Source organism: Pristis pectinata, chromosome 3, assembly GCF_009764475.1.
Source record: "Pristis pectinata isolate sPriPec2 chromosome 3, sPriPec2.1.pri, whole genome shotgun sequence".
NCBI classification, from domain to species: Eukaryota; Metazoa; Chordata; class Chondrichthyes; order Rhinopristiformes; family Pristidae; genus Pristis; species Pristis pectinata.
In genome coordinates this window covers 127,645,352-127,668,694 of record NC_067407.1, presented here as the reverse complement: position 1 = coordinate 127,668,694, position 23,343 = coordinate 127,645,352, and the positions used below count along the sequence as shown (strand labels likewise).

The 23,343-nt window shown below is 41.9% G+C and overlaps 1 protein-coding gene across 3 annotated transcripts in view; it reads right to left on the bottom strand.

Moving 5' to 3' along the window:
* The window catches only part of ltbp1 (latent transforming growth factor beta binding protein 1), a 399,304-nt gene that overhangs the window by 220,083 nt on the left and 155,878 nt on the right, over positions 1–23,343 (bottom strand). For all 3 annotated transcript variants that reach the window (XM_052011302.1, XM_052011303.1, XM_052011304.1), the window contains 3 exons: positions 19,811–20,026; positions 15,617–15,894; positions 11,953–12,055 (listed from right to left, as the gene is read on the bottom strand). In XM_052011302.1, coding sequence (XP_051867262.1) covers positions 11,953–12,055; positions 15,617–15,894; positions 19,811–20,026 — 597 coding nt within the window. The remainder of the gene's footprint in view (positions 1–11,952; positions 12,056–15,616; positions 15,895–19,810; positions 20,027–23,343) is intronic.

The following is a 23,343-nucleotide window of genomic DNA, read 5'->3' as shown; positions in this document are numbered from 1 at the left end:
AGAAGCTGTCCTTAAGTCTGGTGGTACGTGCCCTCAGGCTCCTGTATCTTCTACCCAATGGAAGAGGAGAGAAGAGAGAATGTCCCAGGTGGGTGGGGTCTTTGATTATGCTGGCTGCTACACCAAGACAACGAGAGGTAAAGACAGAGTCCAAGGAGGGGAGGCTGGGGTCCGTGATGTGCTTGGGCTGTGTCCACAACTCTCTGCAGCTTCTTGCAGTCTTGGGCAGAGCAGTTGCCATACCAAGCTGTGATACATCCACAGAGGATGCTTTCTATGGTGCATTGGTAACTTCAAATTATGTTACATGCAAAAACTGAGGATGAATTTCTTACCCTTTCTCTCAATGGCATCAGCTACAGAAACCATACTGTAACTTCTGGATATTGTCTTGTGATGGTGTTAAAGGGACTATTACCAAACGCTTCCCCACTGATTTTGCCCAAGAAACCTGCATTTATGTGACACCTTTCACATTCATTTAGGAAACCCTACATCATGTTAGAGCCAGTATATTTTCAAAGTTTAATCCCTAATATAATATAGGAAGAGTGGCAACCAATTTGTGCACAGAAAGTAGCCACAGCTAGGTGATGTAAAGATTATCTGTTTTCCTTATGTTTAGTGAAGGATAAACATTAGCCAGATGACTGCTCTTCAAAGGAGTGTCATGGGATCTTTTACTTCAACTTGAGAGAGCATACAAGACCTTTGAAAGAAAGCACCTCCAACATGCAGCACCTCCTCAGCATTGCACTAAAGTGAAGTGAATTGATTTATTTCTGCTAAAGTTAGAGAGGCTCGATGTGAAGATTAATATGTAGTCAAGAGGCCTTCTGCAATCATGGATGCTTGTGACACAGCTGGAATTACACTCCGCACACTGCACAGTATTTCTAAAGTTAACATGGCTCTCAATCAAATCTCCTTTATTTCCCACACATACTGTGTGGAAATACAGAGGGTGGTGGTAGATGGAGCGTATTCTGCCTGGAGGTCGGTGACCAGTGGTGTTCCACAGAGATCTGTTCTGTGACCCCCGCTCTTTGTGATTTTTATAAATGACTTGGATGAGGATGTGGAAGGGTGGGTTAGTAAGTTTGCTGATGATACAAAGGTTGGTGGTGTTGTGGATAGTGTAGAACGTAGCTGTAGATTACAACAGGATATTGATAGAATGCAGAGCTGGGCCAAGAAGTAGCAGATGGAGTTCAACCTGGATAAGTGTGAAGTGAGACCCTTCGGGAGATCGAATTCAAAGGCAGAATACAAGGTTAATGGCAGGATTCTTAGTAGTGTGGAGGAACAGGGGGACCTTGGGGTCCATGTCCATAGATCCCTCAAGGATGCCATGGAGGTCAATAGGGTTGTTAAGAAGGTGTATGGAGTGTTGGCCTTCATTCATCAGGGTATTGAGTTCAAGAGCCACGAGGTGATGTTGCAGCTCTATAGAACTCTGGTCAGACCACACTTGGGGTATTGTGTTCAGTTCTGGTTGCCTCATTATAGAAAGGATGTGGAAGCCTTAGGGACGGTGCAGAGGAGATTTACCAGAATGTTGCCTGGACTGCAGAGCATTTCTTATGAGGATAGGTTGAGCGAGCTAGGGCTTTTTTCTTTGGAGAGAAGGAGGATGAGAGGTGACTTGATAGAGGTGTACAAGATGATAAAAGGCATAGATCGAGTGGACAGTCAGAGACTTTTTCCCAGGGCGACAATGGCTAACATGAGGGGACATAATTTTAAGGTGATTGGAGGGATGTCAGGGGTAAGTTTTTTGCACAGAGAGTGGTGGGTGCGTGGTATGTACTGCGGGCAGAGTTTGTGGGGGCAGATACATTAGGGACATTTAAGAGACTCTTAGATATACACATGAATGATAGAAAAATAGGGGGCTATGTGGGAGGGAATGTTTAGATAGATTTTAGAGCAGGATAAAATGTCGGCACAACATTGTGGGCCGAAGGGCCTGTACTGTGCTTCAGTGTTCTAAGTTCTATTGCCCTCGGACTTCTCACCATTTAGAAAGTATGCTTCTTTATTTTTCCTGCCAAAATGGACAATTTACATTTTCCCATATTGTACTTCATTTTCCAGATCTTTGCCCGCTCTAGCTATATCCTTTTGTATGCTCCTTCTGCCCTCTTTACAACTTGCTCTTCTATCTTTGTGTCATCAGAAATTTAGCAACGGTACATTGGATGTCTTCCTCTAAGTCACTGCAATAAATTATAGAAAGTTGAGGCCCCAGCATCGATACCTATGGTACCCCTTGTTTCATCTTGCCAAGCCAAGCCAAGCCAAAAAAGTCTCAGTCTGTTAGCCAACAAATCTGTTGCCTATGGCAATATGATACCTCTTGCACCATGAGCTTTTATTTTCCACAATAAGCTTTGATGCAGCACATTATCAAAATCTTTCTGCAAATCTTAGTACATCCACCAGTTCTGAAGAGTACAAAAGGAGATAGAAAAAGACAGAGAGATTGCAGTGAAGGAATGAGCATCAGCGCCAGCACAACAGACTACACCAATGGGCTGTGTTATAATTTATTTGATTATCTGCACAGCTAAATACCATAACCCTAATCTTCCACTCCCTGCTTCATCCAGTGAGGAGGGAATTAGGCATTCCAAAACAAAAAGTATGCTTTGAGTATTGATATCTTGGCCCACCTATGATTAAATTAAACTGCAGCTGCAGTTACCTACACAACCTTTTGTGAAGTCCAGTAGTAATATCGTAAGCACAAAGGAGAAGCTGTCATTTTGACCTTTTAAAATCATTTAAGGGTAGCCCAAATGCAGGCACTTACATATTTCTGCATTGCTCATGAATTAACTCATGAAACAAATACTTTGTTGCTCCTCTTAAGCAAGGAACAAATGAGAAACAAATGCCACTGTATCTACGGTTTGGTAGATGGAATTGTAAGGAAAAAATATATGACTGATGGGTTTCTTTTACAGAAAATAAAGAACTCACAATCAGTCACATTATTCAAGTGTAGAAGTCAATGTTCTAGTAATGTGCCCACACAGTGCTTGTTATCAACCATCACTCAGATGACCAAGGCCCCAATATGGCAGGAAGGATGACTGTACCCATTTCCTGATGGAAGTGCCCCACTTGCCATAATATTTTTATTTTGTGCACAAGATCAAAGATGCACTTCAATGCATGGCTAAGGGATCACTCCTCTACAGCAGGTGCATTTTCCAAGGAGACGTTTAACTAACACCTCATCTGCCCCTTCACTTCCCTACCCCCATGCAGCTCCAAAATCAACTTAAAGTGACTGAAATCCATGAACCATATAAGTTCAACCTCTCTTTATACTGGGCCAATTTCAAGAAACCCATTAGTTAGTCATATCAGTGATAGTGTGGGAGAGGGAGTTGAAATGACTGCAGTCCTTTGTTTCTCCAGCGGGATTGATCAGCTGATTGAGTGGTGTCGCAACAACAACCTCACACCCAACATCAGCAAGACCAAGGAATTGACTGTGGACTTCAGGAAGGGGAAGTCAGGAGAACACACATCAGTCCTCATTGAGGGGTCAGCAGTGGAAAGTGTGAGCAGCTTTAAGTTCTTGGGTGTCAACATTTCCAAGGATCTGTCCTGGGCCCAACATATTGATGCAATAACGAAGCCGCTCTACTTCATTAGGAATTTGAGATTTGGTATGTTGCAAATTTCTATAGATGTACGGTGGAGAGCATTCTGACTGGTTGTATCATAGGCTGGTATGGAGGCTCCAATGCATAGGATCGCAAGAGGCTGCAGAGGGTTTAAGACTCAGCCAGCTCCATCATGGGCACAACCCTCCCCACCATCGAGGACATCTTCAAGAGGTGGCACCTCAAGAAGGCGGCATCCATCATTAAGGATCCTCACCAGCTGGGACATGCCTTCTTCTTGTTACTTCTATCAGGGAGGAGGTACAGGAGCCTGAAGACCCACACTCAATGATTCAGGAGCAGCTTCTTACCCTCTGTCATCAGATTTCTGAACGGTCCATGAAACTATAAACACTACCTCATCGTTCCTTTTTTTTGCACTATTCATTTATTTTGTAATTTATAGTTTTTTATGCCTTTGCACTGCACTACTGCTGTAAGACAATAAATTTCACGTCATATAAGTTAGTGATAAACCTGATTCTGATTCTTTCCACAGATGTTGCCTGGCCTACAGAGTTTCTCCAGCATTTTCCATTTCTCAGGCTAGTTAAGAGTCAATCACTATCTGGTGTCACTCACAGACTGTACTGGGTAAAATCGCAGATTTCCCACCCTGAAGAGCAAGTTGTCAAAAATTAGAGAACATAGATTTGGGTAAGACATTTAGATTTGAGGAAGTAAAAGGTGGTTGAAATCTGGAGTCCAGTGCCTAAGTGGGTAGTTGAAACAGGTATTCTCATAACATTACAGAAGTATTGAGACAAAGACTTAAATTGCCAGAGCACAGAAGGCTACAGGCCAAGTGCGGATAGTATAAATCAATAGGATCAGTAATTGATGGACGGCACAAACATGGTGGGCCAAAACACCTGTTTCTGTGCAATATGACTCTATGGCATTTGAAAACCAGAAAGGTTTTTACAACAGTTTAGAAGCAAATGAAGCTGCTAGACAAGATAGGAGCCCATAGTATTATAGGAAAGGTACTAGCATGGATAGAAGATTGACTGACTTGCAGAAGACAAAAAGTGGGAAGGGGGCCTTTTCTGGTTGGCTGCCAGTGACTAGTGGTGTTCCACAGAGGTCATTGTTGGGTCCGCTACTTTTCACGTTAAACGTTAATGATCTGGATGGCGGAATTGGCTTTGCGGTCAAGTTTCCGGATGATACAAAGATAGGTGGAGGGGCAGGTAGTGTTGAGAAAGCAGGGAGTCTGCAGGAGGACTTGGACAGGTTGGGAGAATGGGCAAAGAAGTGGCAGATGGAATACAGCATAGGGAAGTGTATGGTCATGCACTTTGGTAGAAAGAATAAAGGCGGAGACTTACTGCATTTTATCATCAGTGGGGAAGGGAGAGGTTCTGGATGATTGGAGGGTTGCAGATGTTATTCCTTTATTTGAGAAAGGGAGTAGAGATAGCCCAGGAAATTATAGACCAGTGAGTCTTACTTCAGTGGTTGGTAAGTTGATGGAGAAGATCCTGAGAGGCAGGATTTATGAACATTTGGAGAGATATAATATGATTAGAAATAGTCAGCATGGCTTTGTCAAGGGCAGGTCCTGCCTTACAAGCCTGATTGAATTTTTTGAGGATGTGACTAAACACATTGATGAAAGAAGAGCGGTAGATGTAGTGTATATGGATTTCAGCAAGGCATTTGATAAGGTAACCCCATGCTAGACTTATAGAGAAAGTAAGGAGGCATGGGATCCAGGGGGACGTTGCTTTGTGGATCCAGAACTGGCTGGCCCACAGAAGGCAAAGAGTGGTTGTTGACAGGTCACATTCTGCATGGAGGTCTGTGACCAGTGGTGTGCCTCAGGGATCTGTTCTGGGACCCTTACTCTTCGTGATTTTTATAAATGACCTGGTGAGGAAGTGGATGGATGGGTTAGTAAGTTTGCTGATGACACAAAGGTTGGAGGTGTTGTGGATAGTGTGGAGGGCTATCAGGGGTTACAGCGGGACATAGATAGGATGCAAAACTGGGCTGAGAAGTGGCAGATGGAGTTCAACCCAGATAAGTGTGAAGTGGTTCATTTTGGTAGGTCAAATATGATGGCAGTATATAGTATTAATAGTAAGACTTGGCAGTGTGGAGGATCAGAGAGATCTTGGGGTCTGAGTCCACAAGATGCTCAAAGCAGCTGCACAGGTTGACTCTGTGGTTAAGAAGGCATTCGGTGTATTGTCCTTCATCAATCGTGGAATTGAATTTAGGAGCCGAGAGGTAATGATGCAGCTCTATAGGACCCTGGTCAGACCCCACTTGGAGTTCTGTGCTCAGCTCTGGTCACCTCACTACAGCAAGGATGTGGAAGCCATAGAAAGGGTGCAGAAGAGATTTACAAGGATGTTGCCTGGACTGGGGAGCATGCCTTATGAAAACAGGTTGACTGAACTCGGCCTTTTCTCTTTGGAGCGACAGAGGATGAGGGGGAACCTGATAGAAGTCTATAAGATGATAAGAGGCATTGATTGTGTGGATAGTCAGAGGCTTTTTCCCAGGGCTGAAATGGTTGCCACAAGAGGACACAGGTTTAAGGTGCTGGGGAGTAGGTATAGAGGAGATGTCAGGGGTAAGTTTTTAACTCAGAGAGTGGTGAGTGCGTGGAATGAGCTGCCAGCAACGGTGGTGGAGGCGGATACGATAGGGTCTTTTAAGAGACGTTTGGATAGGTACATGGAGCTTAGAAAAATAGGGGGCTATGGGTAAGCCTAGTAATTTCTAAGGTAGGGACATGTTCGGCACAACTTTGTGGGCCGAAGGGCCTGTATTGTGCTGTAGGTTTTCTATGATTCTATGATTTTCTAAAAGGGGAGCGAATTCAGAAATCGGAGGTGCAAAGGGACTTGGGAGCCCCAGAGCAGGATTCCTTAAAGGTTAACTTGCAGGTTGAGTTGGTAGTAAGGAAGGCAAAAGCAATGTTAGCATTTATTTCGAGATGACTAGAGTATAAAAGGGCGTAATGCTGAGGCTTCATAAGGCATTGATCAGACCACATTTAGAGTTTTGGGCCCCATATCTAAGGAAGGATGTGCTGGCATTGGAGATGATCCAAAGGAGGTTTACAAGAATGATCCCAGGAATGAAAGGGTTATTGTATGTTTGATGGCTCTGAGACTGTACTTGCTGGAGTTCAGAAAGATGAGGGGCATTTCATTGAAACCTACTGAATATTGAAAGGCCTGGATAGAATGGATGTGGAGAGGATGCTTCCAGTAGTGAGAGATTCTAGGACCAGAGGGCACAGCCTCAGAATAGAAAGACTTCCCTTAAGAACAGAGATGAGGAGGAATTTTTTTTAGCCAGAGGGTGGTGAATCTGTGAAATTCATTGCCACAGACAGCTGTGGAGGCCAAGTCATTGGGTATATCTAAATCGGAGGTTGATAAGTTCTTAATTAGTAAGGGCGTCAAGGGTTACGGGGAGAAGGCAGAAGATTCAATGGGCCGAATGACCTGATTCTGCTCCTATCTCTTATGGTCTTACTCATCAATACTCATACTAGTATTTTATTCCTAATTTATTTAATTATCAGAATTGAAATCTCCTGGGTGTAAGGTGTGAAATTGTGCTTCCAGATCAAAAGTCCAGACCTCTAGATACTCATATTAATCAATATGCTTATGTGAGTGACTTTGCTATATGCAAATTGGTTTGTCTGTTCCCGTGCGTTGCAACCAAAGTAATTTCCCCAAAAGTGCTGTGTTGGTTGTGGACAATGTCATGTAATTGCAAGGTCCTTCTGATCTGAGTGGGTGAACAGCAGGTGGAGTACGTTCACAATCTGTCAACTAATAGTTCCTGAGAAGCAGAAGTGGAATATTTACCCTCAGAAGCAGTCACCAGCTTCACAAAACAGGGCAGATTTTGCACCTGGCTCTGTAATTTGAGGAACATTTAGGAAGATCAGGGAGTAGGATCTGCACATGACATGCTGCTCTGCCTGGTCTTTCTGTCCATTCATTTAAAATGGATAGAAAAGAGAGCCACCTCATTTAGGGCAAGTGGATCCACACAGCCTCCCAGCCTGACTTTCCACTTCTGGACAGAGCAGAATGTACACCGTGGCCCCCACCTCTGCAAGTCAACATCTCAGTAACTTCACTGAATAAAAGAGCCCAGAAATGGAACGATTTTGTTTCTTTTTTACTGCACCTGTGTTGTGATTGAGCTTCTGCAAGCCCATTCCTCAGGAGGCCAATGAACAGCAGCAATACAGAGTCACAACAACTAAAAAAACTTGTCTCAGCAGCATAAATGAATGGTGCCACAGAATAGAGCTCGGTCATGTGAATGTAAAGGTTGCTGTGTGGTCAAGCTACCTCACACAGTGCAGAGTCATTTAAACAGCAGTTATAATAGTGAATGATTTCTCAAGCTATCAGATCAGATTTTGTGGTCTTTGTATAGAATCAAAAACAATGTTATGTCATGTACCAAAATACACTTACTAAATAATTTATATTTTGTTATTTTTACTCTCTTTTTAACAAACACAGGATTAGTTTTATCACAAAAGGATTTCTAATCCAGAGACCTTGACAGGAAAAGCCATTATGTATTCCACTAATTTCAAACATTTCATTGGTAAATAACATTCTAAATGCAAGAAAACGAATCTGCTCTATTTACACATTAAGTTACATCTTCAGCCAATTCTCATTTCAAATTGAAGCATAAACAAGCAGCTTGCTGATGTAAATTGAGCTAATAGAGTGAGATGTTGCGCTATTTTCAAACCCCTACCAGAATCCATAGCTATTTAACAGCCTAAAAAGAAAACATATACAGACATGTGTTTACACACTGACTATAATGCTTTCATAAAGTTACATATGCAAGCAAACAATAATTGTGTTAAATTTATCTATCCACTATAATCCATCACCCTTGACTTTTTTTGTACACAATAACAATTAGGAATGTGGCAGCTTTGTTAACCCATCTCTGAGGTCCTGTGTTCCTAATTCTCCATCCTCTTTCACTTCTGTCAGTCCTTTCTTCTTTATTTCTCTTTCCTTATCTCTTTTGCTTGTTTATTCCTCAGTTATATCACACTCACATCTCTGGCTTTCCTTTTTCTACATGATGGGATGATGAAGATGATAGGAGAGGCCAGGTGGTGTTACATGGAAAAGTAGAGAAAAGAGCCTCCAGTGGTGTGAGCTGCATTTGTGACAGAGTTTGCAGGCAAATTATTAATCCCTATCTTAAACACCATTTCTAGTCATATCAGCGCATTGTACATTGCCTTTCAATCATTATAGTGCATTTAGTATAATTGACTAAAATAGGTGGTGTTGTTGACAGTGAAGATGGTTTTCAGGATTTACAGAGGGATCTTGATCAGCTGGGTAAGTGGGCCATGGAATGGCAAATGGAGTTTAATTCAGATAAGTGTGAGGTGTTGCATTTTGGTTAGACAAATAAGGGTAGGACCTTCACAGTGAACAGTAGAGCCCTGGGGAGTGTCATAGAACAGAAGGACCTAGGAGTACAAGTACATGGTTCCCTGAAAGTGGCGTCATAGGTAGACAAGGTGGTGAAGAAGGCTTTTGGCACGCTGTCCTTCATTAGTCAGGGCACTGAGTATAGAAGTTGGGATGTTATGTTACAGTTGTACAAGACATTGGTGAGGCCACATTTGGAATATTGTGTTCAGTTTTCATTGCCCTGCTATAGGAAAGATGCCATTAAGCTGGAAAAAGTGCAAAGATTTACGAGGATATTGTCGGGACTTGAGGTACTGAATTATGGAGAGACGTTAAACAGGTTGGGACATCATTGTTCATTGGAGCGTAGGAGAATGAGGGGTGATCTTACAGTGTATAAAATTATAAGGGGTATAGATAGGGTGAACGCACACAGTTTTTTTCCAAGGGTTGGGGAATCAAGAACTAAAGGGCATAGGTTTAAGGTGAGAGGAAAGAGATTTAATAGCAACCCGAGGGACAACTTTTTCACCATAGAATGGTCAGTATATGGAATGAGCTGCCAGAGGAAGTGGTACTTTAACAACATCTACAAGGTACTTGGACAGGTACATGGATAGCAAAGGTTGAGAGAGATATAGGCCAAATACGGGCAAATGGGACTTGCTTAGATGAGAATTTTGGTTGGCATAGACCAAATGGGCTGAATGACCTGTTTCCATGTCGTATAACTCTATAACTATGACTGGGGATGAATTTCTAGGCAACAGTCTTCAGTGGCTTTCTTCCCATTCTGTACCCTAATCAAACTTACTTCCCTCATTCTCTTGGTCCCATCACATCCCCTATGCCTTTGCCTACCACTGGTCTTTCCCATTTCTACTCACACTGCAATTACTCCCTCATTCCAAACTCAGCCTTTCTACCTCTCTACTCTCCTCCTGGAGGGGTGTGACCAAAAGGCAGAAATACCCTCATCCTTTACTTGTTTTTACTTGCCCTTCCCTTAAAATCTTTTTCCTATTTCCCCGATAGAGTCTTAAATATTTTCAAAATGCAATCTTCCTTCAGAAGCAAAATTAGCTTAAAATGGAGAAACTGCATTGGTGTGCTCACCCTCCATTTTCTCTCACTCTCACCCAGCCTGTGACAAACACTGGACTCATCCTGCCCGTCATAGCTCTCACTCCACACTAGAACTACAGCCACACTAATCTTTTGCACCTCTGCAATTCCCAAGGTTCCCTGCAATGGGCACTTAGAAACAAATATAATAGATGTGAATTAATTGAAAACATTAATATTAATTAAAACAAAGTTAACAAAAAGACTCGCTACCTTTACTGAATATTTCCATCCAGATCACCCACCCTGTTCAAATGTATGGACCTGGGCTAGATGTGTAAGCTATGGCAAGTATACAGCTGAGAGACTGGGTAGAGAGTGTATCAATTATGGAACGCCTTTGTACTCAATGATGTATCCAGTGACAGGGCAAAAGATCAGATACACTTACAGGGCAGCAGAGTAGCATAGCTAGTTGAGTTGCTGCTCCTCAGTTCTGGCAATCCATATTCAATCCTGACCTCAGATGCTGTCTGTGTGGAATTTGTACATTCTCCCCGTGAATGCATGTGTTTCCTAAGGGTGTTCTAATTCCTTCCATGTACCAAAGACCTATGGGTTAGTAGATGAATTTCCCATGGTAAATTGCCCCTAGCATACATGGTAGCTAGAATCTAAGATTGACGGGAATGTGCAAAGAATAGGTTACAAGGAATTAGGAGCAGGAGGGGCCAAGTGGCTTACTCTTGCTCCTATTTCATTGTGTTTGTGTAAAAAATTAGTGGGGGAATGGGATTGCTCTGTGTGCTAACACAGATGGGCCAAATGGCCTTCCATTTCTGTCGACCTCCAGCATGTTCCCTACTTCTGTGCCACATTACACAGGCATGGAAATCAAGAATGCACTGATGCACATGCTGCGGCAACAGAACTGACAACTTCGTGTCAGTCCGATTCTGCCCTGTAATTTATACCTCATTGATGCAAGAGCTTTAACATTTTCCTATGTTAATGTAGCCCATCTCCTCCTTTCTCTCACCTTGCACCTGTTACCTCCACTGCACCTAACTCTGAGCTCTCTTTTTCTTCCTCAATTTAATATGCATTTCAAGATTTTGGAAAATGAAAGAAAAGCAACAAGCAGTGAAACTTCTGTCCTTCACATATACCTTCTTCATAATATAAATATTATTACAGAAATTATCAAAGTGAACCTCTTGATTTTCAAAACGAATTGAAGAAAATCCATTGGGCAGATGTGTTTGGAATTACCTAAAAAATCCTATCAGTCCATGTTATTGAACATTAACATCCTGGGAAATTAAGGCCATTGCAAACCAAATTCAAAATCATGGTTCAGATGAACCAATATCAAAGGTCAATGAGAAAAGGTGAGGAGTTTATGTAAAAGCATTAAGGAAAAAACATGAATACAACAGGACTGATAAATTTATACATGCGATTTTAAAATGTGAATTTATTTTAAATTTGGACATTTGAAATTGAAAAAAATGGTAAATGAAAAAAATACAAAGAATTCTGAACAATTTATGGGAGCCTGCTAGGTATACTGCACAATGACGAGGTAATTCCCATTGGAGAAGCAGTTGCCACATAACATCTCCAAGTCCAAAATTAGTTATCCAGGAATCAAGGAGTGGCAAAACAAAATCTTCTGTGAATTAAGATATTTAAAACTTAGTTCCACTTAATGCAAATTCACTGTTTAAAAAACTATTTTATTCTTAAACAAACAGACTTACAAGGCTTCTTTGGACATTTCTGGCACTTGTGGAATCCCCAAGAGGTGCCCACAGTTCCACAGCAATCTTCTTGCTTTGAAAGGCCTGGTAGAGGTTTCCCGCACTATAACAGGCAAGAATATTAAAATTAGTCCCAGATCTTCACTATCATGGAAGGCAAACAATTCATTTGAGACTGGTGGATGTTGGAGTGCATTCACCCATAGACTCTTGAAGGTAAGAGGGGAGTTAAATAAACTGTTTAAGACATGGGACATCTGCCTTTATTGGCCAGGATACAAAATACTACAACAGCAAATTATCTCCCTATGATCATGCATGCTGGAACTGTATAAAATGCTAGATCTGTACACAGCTAGGGTACTGTGTACAGATCAGGTGAACCCATTGTAGGAAAACTGTGGTAGCATAAGAAAGGTTGCAGAGGAGGGTAACAAAGTTGTTGCCAGGGCTGGGAATTATACATATGATGAGACACTGTCTTAGAACAAAGGATACTGAGGGGAGATTTAATCAAGGTGAATAAAATTAGGATAAAACCCAGACCACGTGAATGTTAATACCTCAGCAGCAAGGAAAATAACTAGCAGACACAAGTTTGTTTATCAGTATTAATAGTCATGGGGGGCTGAGGAAAAAATTATTTCACTCAGTGAGTGATGAGGTCATAATCCATTTGATATGCAACATAATTTGCACATAACACAAATGGGGGCATACAACTGCCCCCTTCAACTGCCCCCAGTAATCCATTGACAAGATGACTTCTACAACTTATCTCCATGACAATCCTAGACTCACCCTATTGCAGATGTTTCCTTTGTCTAATTCACCCCTCCCCAAACTTCTTGGCAACTACTTGTCTCTCCAGTTCTGACAAAAGGACTTTCAGCTTTGACCTGAAATGTTATCCTTGTTTCTCTTTCCACCAGTGCTGCCTGATCCGCTGAGTGCTTCTAGCATTTTCTATTTAACTCCCTCCTGAGAACATGTGGCAGATCAATGGCTGTGGAAAGAACTCAAACAACACAGCCACCACGGTAAAGGAACAGGAAATGAACAGTGCTGGTCTGCTGAAATAAACTGCACAGATCCTGTACAAGAGCCAAATGTTGGCAGTGAGATTATGCAAACAGAGCGGGGACAAAATTGGCATCTAGCCTGACAATTATGAGAAGTCATAACAAAATAAGAAAAATTATTTAAAAAATGTATAGTGCACACAAAAGAACTCTTGCAATGGCATGTTGATGCAAATTGTACTGAAATTCCAAATCTGTTGGAGATCTAGCCAATCATAAAATGAACATAAGGTCCAGGACCACTTAATTTACCTACAATTTATGTAAACATGAGGGTCGCAACATATTCATTATTCAAACCAATTTAATTCCTGATGAAGCAGGACTAAGTTTAAGTTTAGTTAAACCCTGTAGTATGCCAGGAGTTGTAAAAGCCCTGTTACATAACTGTCCATTGTTCATCATTCACTACATATCTTCTTTCATCCAAGCATTCCCTGGGTGACAGCCAATGGCTAAGACACTTCCCCACAGGAGGAAAACTATTATAGCAGGATATTCTTACACACATCCTTCTGGCTGGTACTACTGCATTCTGCACACTGTTGAATATAGGGCTGCTGGACTCATTATATCTCATCCAGAAGAAGTGGGAGGTACAAGATATAATAAGGGCAACAAGCAGGGAAAAATCATATATCTAAAATATCCAAATGAATTTGATAAGAGAAGACACCATAGTGGGAAAACATTTCATAAAACCAGGAGTAGGCCATTCAGTCCCTCAAGCCTGCTTTGCCATTCAATAAGATCTGGCCGATCATTTACCTCAGCATCATTTCCCTTTAGTAACCCCATATTCCTCAATTCATTAATATCCAAAAACCTATTGATTCCTGCCTTGAATATACTCAGCAATTGAGACTCCACAGCCCTCCTGGGTAGGGAATTCCAAAGATTCAGTACCCTCTGGGTAAAGAAATTTCTTCTCATCTCTATCCTTAATATCCAGCCTCTTACACTGAGGCACTGACCCCTGCTTCAAAACACATCTGCCTTCCAGGGTGAACATCAACTCTGCATCTGTCCTGTCAAACCCATAAAGAGATGAGTACACTTAAATGAGATCTATTCAGATCTACCAACAAAGATGACATATAACAACATCAGCTTGTGGGATGGATACTCACCAGTTTTAAAGCCTTTCTGTGAGTGTAGCAGGCTGCACATGCTGAGCCGGTGCAAATGCTGCAGTATGCCTCTCTAATGAAGTGGGACTGGGCACAAACATAGACATCCCAAGCATTGAATTTGGGTAATTATGAATCCCAGCTTAAGTCCAAAAATTAAAAATAAACTATTTTCAAATTGTTCCTCATTCTTACTTATTTGAATTCTATTATCAATGAAATAATCAGGCCCAAATAGGGTTATTATGGTTTTAAACACACCAATATGACTAACAGCTAACAGGTCAAAGAAACAACAGAAGTGTGTTCTACAACGTAATTGGTAAATTGGTTTATTATTGTCACATGTACTGAGATACAGTGAAAAACTTTGTTTGCATGCCATCCATACAGATCTTTTCATCACATCAGTGCCTTGAGGTAGTATAAGGGAAAACAACAAGAGTGCAGAATAAAGTGTTACAGTTACATAGAAAATGCAGTACAGGCAGATAATAAGGTGCAAGGTCATAACAAAGTAGATTATGAGGTCAAGATTCCGTCTTATCGTACTAGGGGACCGTTCAATAGTCTTATAACAATGGGATAAAAGCTGTCCTTGAACCTGGTGGTACGTGCTTTCAGGCTTTTGAATCTTCTGCCCGATGGGAGGGGGTCAAAGAGAGAATGTCCGGAGTGGGTGGGGTCTTTGATTATGTTGGCTGCTTTACTGAGGCAGCAAGAATTGTAGACAGAGTCCATGGAGGGAAGGCTAATTTCCATAACGTGCTGGTTTCCGTGATAATAGGTGGAGAAACTAGTAGCATCTGTGGAGGCAAAGAGGTGGTCAATGTTTGGGGTTAAGACCCTGCATCTGGACTGAGTGTGTGGAGGGAAGATAGCCAGTATAAGGAGGTGAGAAAGAGGGGTGAGACAGGGGCTGGTGATAGGTGGAACCAGTTGAGGTGGGGTTGATGGGTAGATGGAGCCAAGTGGCAGAGTGAATGATGGGCAGATGGGGCTAGGCTGGGGAGGGTGAGGGGAAGTTTAGAGCAGACATTGGTGGGTGATGGGTGGAATCAGATGAAAAAAAAAGAAAAATGGACAGATGGAACCAGGTGAGGAGAGGGGAAAGGGAAGGTAGAAGGTAGACTGGAAGGTGATAAGTGGAACCAGGTAAGACAGGATGATGGGCAAATGAAACCAGGTGGGGAGGGGTAACAAGAGGTGGAGGGGTGTCGAAGGGTAAGGCGAACAAAGAGACAGAGAACCTGGATGGACTGGTGGAAGTAGGAAAGAGACACAGGGGTGTGGGGTACTTGAAATTGGAATATTTTTGTCAGGTTCATTAGCTGTCTACTACGGAGACCAAGAAGCTGTCTTCAGAGAATCCATCTGCAAGGTTTGCAGTTGATCAATTGCATCTTACTGAATGGTTAATGGTTAAATAGAAAATTATCTGTAAGGTCTGACCTGTGCACCTGCAGTTTCCTGGAAGCAGCGTCCCAGCTTTGATTGAATTCTGGGATAGTGGTAGGTGCGAACTTGCTGGTGGTGGTTATAGACAGAATTCGGCACATGGGATACTGAAGAACTCTGGATGTGGTAAGAGATCTGTTGTTGGCTTGACTTGGCACCCTTCACCTTCTGCTGTGGAGATGAGCTGTCTACTCTGGAAACCTGGTGGATCTGGACTGTTGCTTCAGGTGGATGTTTGACATGAATGTTCACTATGTTAGGAGGGAACTTCACTGTGGCATGAAGGAAGAACAAAGCACAAGGCTGATGAATAAGCATATAAATCTTCTTACAAATACAATGCTACTGGTATAAAATTTATTTGCAAAATATCCTACAAAATATCCTAGAGCAGTTAAGAAGGCCTATGGGATGTTGGCTTTCATAAGTCGTGGGATTGAGTTTAAGAGCCGCGAAGTGATGATGCAGCTTTACAAAACTCTAGTTAGACCACACTTAGAGTACTGTGTTCAGTTTTGGTCGCCGCATTATAGGAAGGATGTGGAGGCGTTGGAGAGGGTGCAGAGGAGATTTACCAGGATGCTGCCTGGATTAGAGCGTATGGAATATGAGGAGAGGCTTAAGGTGCTAGGGCTTTATTCACTGGAAAGGAGGAGGATGAGAGGAGACATGATAGAGGTGTATAAAATATTGAGAGGAATAGATAGAGCAGACAGCCAGCGCCTCCTTCCCAGGGCACCAATACTCAAGACGAGAGGGTATGGCTTTAAGGTTATGGGTGGGAGGTTCAGAGGAGATGTCAGGGGGAGGTTTTTCACCCAAAGAATGGTTGGTGCATGGAATGCACTACCTGGGGTGGTGATGGAGGCAGATACATTGGACAGGTTCAAGAGTTTGTTGGATAGGCACATGGAGGAATGTGAAATAGAGGGATATGCGGGAGGAAAGGTTTAGATAGTGTGAGGGTGGTTTGGTGGACGGCACAACATGGTGGGCCGAAGGGCCTGTTTTGTGCTGTATGGTTCTATGGTTCTTAAAATATATAAATATAATAATAGAGTGCTACACGAGTAAAATAACATAGCAATATTCACTAGAGCATAACGCCATTATATAACAGTGACGAGTAATACACACAGATACGTTGTTGAGATCAGCTAAAACAGCACAGGAATCAGATCTGAAACCTCTGAAGAATCCATGCACATTAATATCCCATAGCATCTTATCCTTCAATACTAAATTACTGGAAGAATAAACCCTGCTTTCTGATTTGTAGTAAATGTATGGGACCACAATTGTAAGGGCTTCACCCTCAGGTGAATGGTCAGTGGCTAAAGTCAGGGTGATTATCAACACTATAACACCAGCTGAGAAATGTGAAGTGCAGATATGGTAATAAAAACTGCAACAGTAAACTGCAGTGAGAAACAACAGAAACTAAGACGTGAATGGTACAGTATGTATCATCTCTTGGTCTTTTATTTGAAACAGTGAGGACATTTGAGTTTTTCTTCACTTATGTCCTCAGAGAAGAAAATCTGCTGTTCTGACCCATTCGGGCCTTTATATGACCCGATACATGCACATGTGGTTGACTGTCAACTGCCCTCTAAAATAACCTAGGAAGACACTCAGTTCCAGGGCAATTAAAGATGGGTAACAAATGCAGTCCTTGCAGCAATGCCCACAATTGATGAATAAAAATAAAATTAATTATACCTCACAGACAGTTCATGCATTTTAAGTACTGTGATTATTAGAAATGTTGCAGTACCTTGTATGTCCCAATAGTATTGCAGTTTGTATTATAATACAGCTTCCTTAATCGTTCTTTCATTGGCAAAAGCTCAACTTGAAAGGAAAAGCTTACACACATGTAACAAGGTGGAACTTGGTTCCACAAACCTGCTGAAGGAGCCTTTGTGAAAGTGCAAGAGAGAGCACGAAGGAATTCCAGGCCTACAACCTCCTGCTGGCCTCTGGCAGCTGGGTAGCTAGGAATGTGCTGTGGAATTCTCTGGAGCTGTAATCTTCTAGTGTAATCTTTGACAATGTAGAAGTAGGTAGTGTAGTTAGACTTGGTTGAGCCTCTCTCAACCAAGTCTCTGTAATGGCCACAACATCATGTACTCATCCATGCTCCATCACCCTTATCCTTAATACTCCTGGCATTAAAATAAACACACTTCAATCTGCCCATCCCATCATGTCTATTACCTTGCTCCAGCCTGTCCTTCCTTACAGACTTCCTGGTCATGACATTACCTTCCTCTCAATCTATCCACTTTCTGACCTGCTGATCTGGTTCCCATCCTCCTGCCAAACTAGTTTAGACCCTTGACTTGGCTTGGCATGGCCCGTCTCCTCTCCTCCATCCTTTATTGCTCTCTCCTACCAGATTCCTTCTTCTTCAGCCCTCTGCCTCTTCTACATATTACCTTTCAGCTTATTACATCTTCTTCCCCCCCCCCCCACCAACCTACCTTCCCCCTCTCACCTGGACTCACCTACCACCTGCCTGCCTGTGTTCCACCCCCTCCCCCCACCTTCTTATTCTGGCTTCTGCCCTCTTCCTTTCCAATCCTGAAGAAGGTTCTCTGCCCGAAACATCAACTGTTTATTTCCCTGCATGGATGCTGCCTGACCTGCTGAGTACCTCCAGCACTTTTTGTGTATTGCTCCAGATTCCAGCATCTGCAGAATTTCTTGTATCTCCGCATGGCTTCAGGACATCTGTGCAAGTTAATGTTTTCAAACAGTCATCACTGCATGTGTCTCTCAGCTTCTCCTCCAGCAGAAGAGGGAGGCAAGGGTTAGAAAGTAACCAATGCTGTTCTGAGGCTTCCTTGCCTTTTCCTTCTTCTCACTCCCTCCCCATCTCCCTCCATCACATTTTTCCCCACTCTGTCCCCTCCCTCTTTCATTCTCCCTTTCTCTGTTCTCCCCTACTCTCCCTGTCTGTTATTCCCCTTCTCTTCCTCATCCCCCCGCCCCCTCTCCCCAGTGAGAAGCTTGGGGTGGGAGAACTATCACTTTGTCTTCCTTATAAATGAATTGCACGGTGTTAGATCTCATAGATGTGTGAGTTCGAGCTACATCTGAAGAACAGATAGATGAAGCATTTGCAATGAACACAGCCTGGAGGAGAAAAGGCGGGGAGAGGAGACCAGGAACATTGAGGGAAGGAGTCCAGGTTGGTGAGGTAGTGTGGGGTAACCTGGGAGCATCTTGTGGGGCTTGGTTAGGGGAAAGCAACTGACAATAATAACAATGAAGAACTGATGGTTTCAATCTCTCTGAAACGTCCACCAGATTAAAGGTGTTTTCCATTCAGTTAATTTTATCTGGATCATCACAGCAATTATCAGATTATGTGGGATGCAGACCACAGAAACATGTCATTCTGCCCACTGCTCCATGTCAGTGTTTATATCATAGAACATAGAACACTAAAGCACAGTACAGGCCCTTCGACCCACAATGTTGTGCCAACATTTTATCCTGCTCTAAGATCTATCTAACCCTTCCCTCCCACATAGCCCTCCATTTCTCTATCATTCATGTGTCTATCTAAGAGTCTCTTAAATGTCCCTAATGTATCTGCCCCACAACCTCTGCCAGCAGTGCGTTCCATGCACCCACCACTCTCTGTATAAAAAAACTTACCCCTGACATCCCCTTTATACCTTCCTCTAATCACCTTAACTTATGTCCCCTCGCGTTAGCCATTGTCGCACTGGAAAGAAAGTCTCTGACTGTCCAATCGATCTGTGCCTCTTATCATCTTGTACACCTCTATCAGTTTAGTGAGTTGGAATAGACGATATAAATTTAGGAGCTTCCTTCTGCTCTCAATGTTATGACTTGGTTATTGGAGCAATGATCAAATCTGAAGGATTCGTACAAACTCCACTAAACTAAACTCTTCCAAATGTCTTGCTCTTGTAGTGACATAAGAATATACTAAAAGCAAAGCAGGCCATTCAGCCCATCGTGTTTACTCCACCATAGAATGAGATCATGACTGATCTGACTGTTGGCCTTAATTCCACTTGCCAGTCTGTTCCTTATGATCCTTGGTTCCCTTGTAGTATAGAGAAACTCTCTCAGTCAGTCACAGTTCAATTACATTAGTTGCCTGGGGGCCGAAAAAAAACTGAGGAGTTAAAAGAAAAATGAACTTACTTTGTACACCAGGCTTTCCTCCAACTGACAGGGGCAGTGTGTGTGTGGAGTGAACAACCGCAGAGGACGGGGACTTGTCCGCTTGCTGTTGATGCTGCTGGCCATTCGAAGGCTGTACTGGGATGTGACAGAGTTTGCCAGTAAAATTAGGAGAGCACTGGCATTTGTTCCGGGAAGTGCATTGTCCTCCATTCATACAAGGCAGATGACAGACAACTGAAAAGGTAAATCCAAGGGTGAGAAATATCTAACAATAGCATAGCAATGTAACCCTAAACAATAATGCAGCAATGTAACTCCAAACAATAATGTTGCAATATATTTCCAAATAATAATGCAGCAATGTAACTGTAAGCAATAATGCAGTAATACAACCCAAACAATAATGTAAACCCATGCAATAACACTGTAGCGTCACCCCAAACACTAATGTAGCAATGTCACCCAAACAATAATGCAGTAATGTAATCCCAATAACAAAGCAATGTAACCCCAAATAATAATGCAACAATGTAAACCCATGCAATAATGCAGGAATGTAACCCTAAATAATGCAGCAGTGTAACCCCACACAATAATGCAGCAATGTCACCCCAAACAACACAGTAATAATGTATCCCTAAACAATATTACATAATGTAACCCCAAATAATAATGCAGCAACCAAACAATAACCTAACAATCAAATCCCAAGTAATAACCACAATGACTCAACAACTTCACCCCAAAGTTTTACACAACTACTTAGCAAGAATGTAAAAGGAAAAAAAGATTAATGAAGGTCAATTCATGTCCTTGCAGTCAGAAATGGGAGAATTTATAATAGGGAACTAAAATGTGGCAATAGTTTATGGAATGGTTCCTGCAGATCAGAAAGCACCAAAGGTAACCTCACCATTTAAAAAAAGGAGGAAAAGAGAAAACAGGGAACTCCAGACTGGTTAATCTAACCTCGGTTATTGGGAAAATGCTAGAGACAATTAGAAAATAAACTTAGACAAAGTCAAAGTGGATTTATGGAAGGGAAATAATGTTTGAAAAACCTACTGGGGATGTAACGTGGTGTATTTGGATTTTCAGAAGGCCTTTGACAAAGTTTCATATGTGAAGTTAGTAAGCAAAATTGCAGCTCGTGGGATTGGGGTAATATACTGACATGGATTGAAAACTGGTTGACAGTGCAAAAACAGAATAAGAGTAAATGAGTCTTTTTCCAGGAGGCAGTTGATGACTATTGGGATATTGCAGAATCGAAGCTTAGGGCGCCAGCTATTCACAATATGTATCAATTATTTGGATAAGGGAACCAAGTGTATTTCTAAGTTTGCCCATAACATGAAACTGGGTGGGAGTGGGAGTTGTGGTGAGAAGGCAAGAGGGTTCAAGATGATCTAGACCAGTGAGTGAATGGTAGATACAAGTCAGATGCAGTATAACATGGATAAATGTGGAGTTATTCCCTTTGATAGAAAAGAAACAGAAAGGCACAATATTATCTGAAAGGTGATAGATTGGGAAATGTTACTGTACAAAAGGTTCTTATGTCCTTGTGCATCAGTCACTAAAAGTGAACATAGAGATACAGCAAGCAGTTACGGTGGCAAATGTCCTGGTGAAGGGTCTTTGACCTGAAGCATTAACTGTGTGTCTCTTCCTACAGATGTGGCTTGACCTGCTGAGTATTTCCAGCATTTTCTGTTTTTATTTTTGATTTCCAGCATCTGCAGATTTTTTTTTATTTTCAGGGCAAATGGAATGTTGGGCTTCATTGCAAGAGGAGTTGGGTAAGGAACAAGAATGTCTTACTACAAGTACAGAGGGCCTTGATGCTACCACACCCAGAGTATTGAATGCAGTTTTGGTCTCCTTACCTAAGCAAAGACATATTTGACATGGAGCAAGGTAACAAAGGTTCACCAGACTGATTTCTGGGATGGCAGGATGAGAGAGATTGGATCAACAAGGCTTGTATCATGAGAGTTTTGAAGAATGAGGGATTTCTTAAAAAAATATATAAAACTTTATTTATACAGCATGGGAACAGGCCCTTCTGGCCAAATGAGCCCATGCCGCCCAATTACACCCATGTTAAACTACTAACCTGTACATCTTTGAAATGTGGGAGGAAACCAGAGCACCCGGAGGAAACCCACGCAGTCATGGGGAGAACATACAAACTCCTTACAGACAGTGGCGGGTATCAAACCCTGATCACTAGCGCTGTAATAGTGTTACGCTAACTGCTATGCTACTGTGCCACTATTGAGACATACAAACTTCTGACAAGACCGGATGTAGGGAGGATGCTTCTCCTGGCTGGGGTGTCTGGGATCAGGGGTCACAGTCTCATGATACAGGGTAAGACATTGAGGAACAAGATATAGAGAAATTTCATCACACAGAGGGGATGAACCTTTGGAATTCTCTAACACAGATGACTGTGGAAGCCAAGTCACTAAATATACTTAAGAAGAGATAGCTAGATTCCTAGATGCAAGCTGCATCATGAGGTATGGGGAGAGAGCAGGAATTTGATGTTGTGAAACAGGATTTGCCATTGTTATATTGAATGCAGAGCGGGCTCAAATTGCCTATTCCTTCTCCTATTTGTCCTTGTTTCTAAGCAATAATGCAGCAATTAAGCATCAGAAAGTAATGTAGCAAATCAACATCAAACAATAACCACAACTTAACATTAAAATAATGCAGCAAAACATCAAACATAAACAATGCATTGTAACATCAAACATTGACATAATCAATAATACAACTTAACAGCAGCATAGCAACATAGCGCCAAAGAATAAAGCAGCAACTTAACCACAAATAATGCAGCAACCTGAAAACAAACAAATATGATTAGCATTATAGCAAACACTGCTTAATACCAAACAGTGAAGGAGCAACACATCAAATATTGACATAGTAACCCAAAACTAATCAATATTGCAGCATCTGAACACCAGACAATATGACAGCAGTGTCATACCAAAGACCACAATCAACTTGATATCAAACAGTAATGCAGGAACATAAGTAGGTAAAACAGCACTGTAACACCAAATGGCACTACTGCAAGGCAACATCAAATACTTGCAATCAACTTAAAAAAAAGTAGCATCTTCACACCAAAGAGCAATGCAGCAATTTAACAATAAAGCAGCAACTTAACATCAAACAACAACACAGTGATTTATTAATACACATGAACACAATAAGTTTTCAACACATTAACACAGCAAGTTAACACCAAACAATAATGCAAAAACTCAATGCCAAATAATAATGGAGCAACATACCAACCAGTAATATAATAACTCAGCAACAAAAATCAAAGCAGCAACTTAAACACAAACAAAGCTGCAGCAACTTAACATCAATAACACAGCAACTGAACACCATACAATGAATCAGCAACCTAATACCAAACTATAATGCAGCAACTCAACACCAAACTATCAAGCATTAAAATAACCACCAATAATGCAGCAACTTAACACCAAACAATAAATCAGCGACTAACACCAAACAAG